We start from the raw sequence: 1,388 nt of genomic DNA, 5'->3' as shown, positions 1-1,388 counted from the left end.
CGCATCTCAAAAGGGATACAAGTGCTTTGATCCCACTGCTAGAAGAGTCTTGGTGTCTAGGGATGTGAAGTTCATGGAAGATAAATGGTATTATGAAGAGAAGAATTGGGAGGAGCTTGAAGAACTTTCTCAACCATCAGATAGAGCTGCTAGTTTGAGAAACATACTAGACGAACTCGATATTGGCGTGTCCCAGGATCAGAGCAGGCGTGAAAAGCCTACTCAAGTGGCCGCTGAAGAACCATCCCACTTTGAACATGAGGGGGGAAGTGAATCTGAAGCTGAAGGGTTAAAAGATCAAGGCTCAGAAGAAGCTGGAGGTCTAGAAGATCAAGGCTCAGATTCTCCTGTCCAAAGTGGAGATGAATTAGTAAGAGAAGTTCAGAATGAAGGTTAGGAAGCTGGAGAAGAAATCCAGATACAAGAGGAAGCTGTTGAGGAACAAGTAGAAGTTCCTTTGAGAAGAATCACACAGGTAAGGAGGGATTCTTACGAGTGGGCAAACACGAGAAACTGGGTAAACACGAGAGTGTTATACAATGCCCAGGCTGCAGAACATCCTTCCCAAGCTGTGTGCTTCTTTGCTGAGTTATCGGAAGAGCACTACTCCTTTATGGAAAGCTTAGATGAAAGCTATGTGCCAAGAAGCTATGAAGAAGCAATGCTGATTCAAGAGTGGAGGGATTCAGTCAATGATGAGGCTGATGCCATGATTAGAAATGATACATGGTATGAGAGTGTAATGGGAAGATTGATAGGCGTAAGACAAGTCTGGTAGCAAGAGGTTTCACACAAACCTATGGAGAGGATTACATTGATACTTTTGCACCTGTTTCAAAGCTCCATGCCATTAGGATTGTACTATCAGTTGCAACCAACCTTGGGTGGGATCTTTGACAAATGGATGTGAAGAATGCTTTCCTCCAAGGAGAGCTAGAAGATGAAGTCTATATGCTACCACCTCCGGGTCTTGACGGAATGGTAAAACAAGGAAATGTTCTTAGACTGAAGAAAGCCATCTATGGATTGAAACAATCACCTAGAGCATGGTACAATAAGCTAAGCACAACACTGAATGGTAGAGGCTTCAGGAAGTCCGAGCTTGATCACACTCTCTTTACTCTCAATACTCCCTCAGGCATCATTGTTTTGCTTGTGTATGTAGATGACATCATCATAACAGGCAGTGATAAGGAAGGAATCCAAGCCACCAAGGAGTTTCTGAAATTAGTATTTTATATAAAGGATTTGGGAGAAATGAAATACTTTCTTGGGATTGAGTTGTGCAGATCCACGGAAGGGTTGTTTATCTCTCAAAGGAAGTATGCATTGGATCTCTTGAAGGATGCTGGTGCGTATGGAGGAAGAACAGCCAAGATGCCCATGGA

At 43.2% G+C, this 1,388-nt stretch overlaps 1 protein-coding gene across 1 annotated transcript in view; it reads left to right on the top strand.

Moving 5' to 3' along the window:
* Positions 1–778, top strand: part of LOC106302506 — a 3,409-nt gene extending 2,631 nt beyond the window's left edge. Inside the window, exons 7-8 of the mRNA XM_013739004.1 lie at positions 14–349; positions 398–778. Of these exons, the coding sequence (XP_013594458.1) occupies positions 14–349; positions 398–778 (717 nt within the window). The remainder of the gene's footprint in view (positions 1–13; positions 350–397) is intronic.
* The last annotated feature ends 610 nt before the right edge of the window (positions 779–1,388 follow it).

The sequence above is a fragment of the Brassica oleracea genome, chromosome C7, assembly GCF_000695525.1.
Source record: "Brassica oleracea var. oleracea cultivar TO1000 chromosome C7, BOL, whole genome shotgun sequence".
Taxonomy (NCBI): domain Eukaryota; kingdom Viridiplantae; phylum Streptophyta; class Magnoliopsida; order Brassicales; family Brassicaceae; genus Brassica; species Brassica oleracea.
The sequence above is the reverse complement of the archived record's forward strand: the minus strand, read 5'-3'. Positions and strand labels throughout refer to the sequence as shown.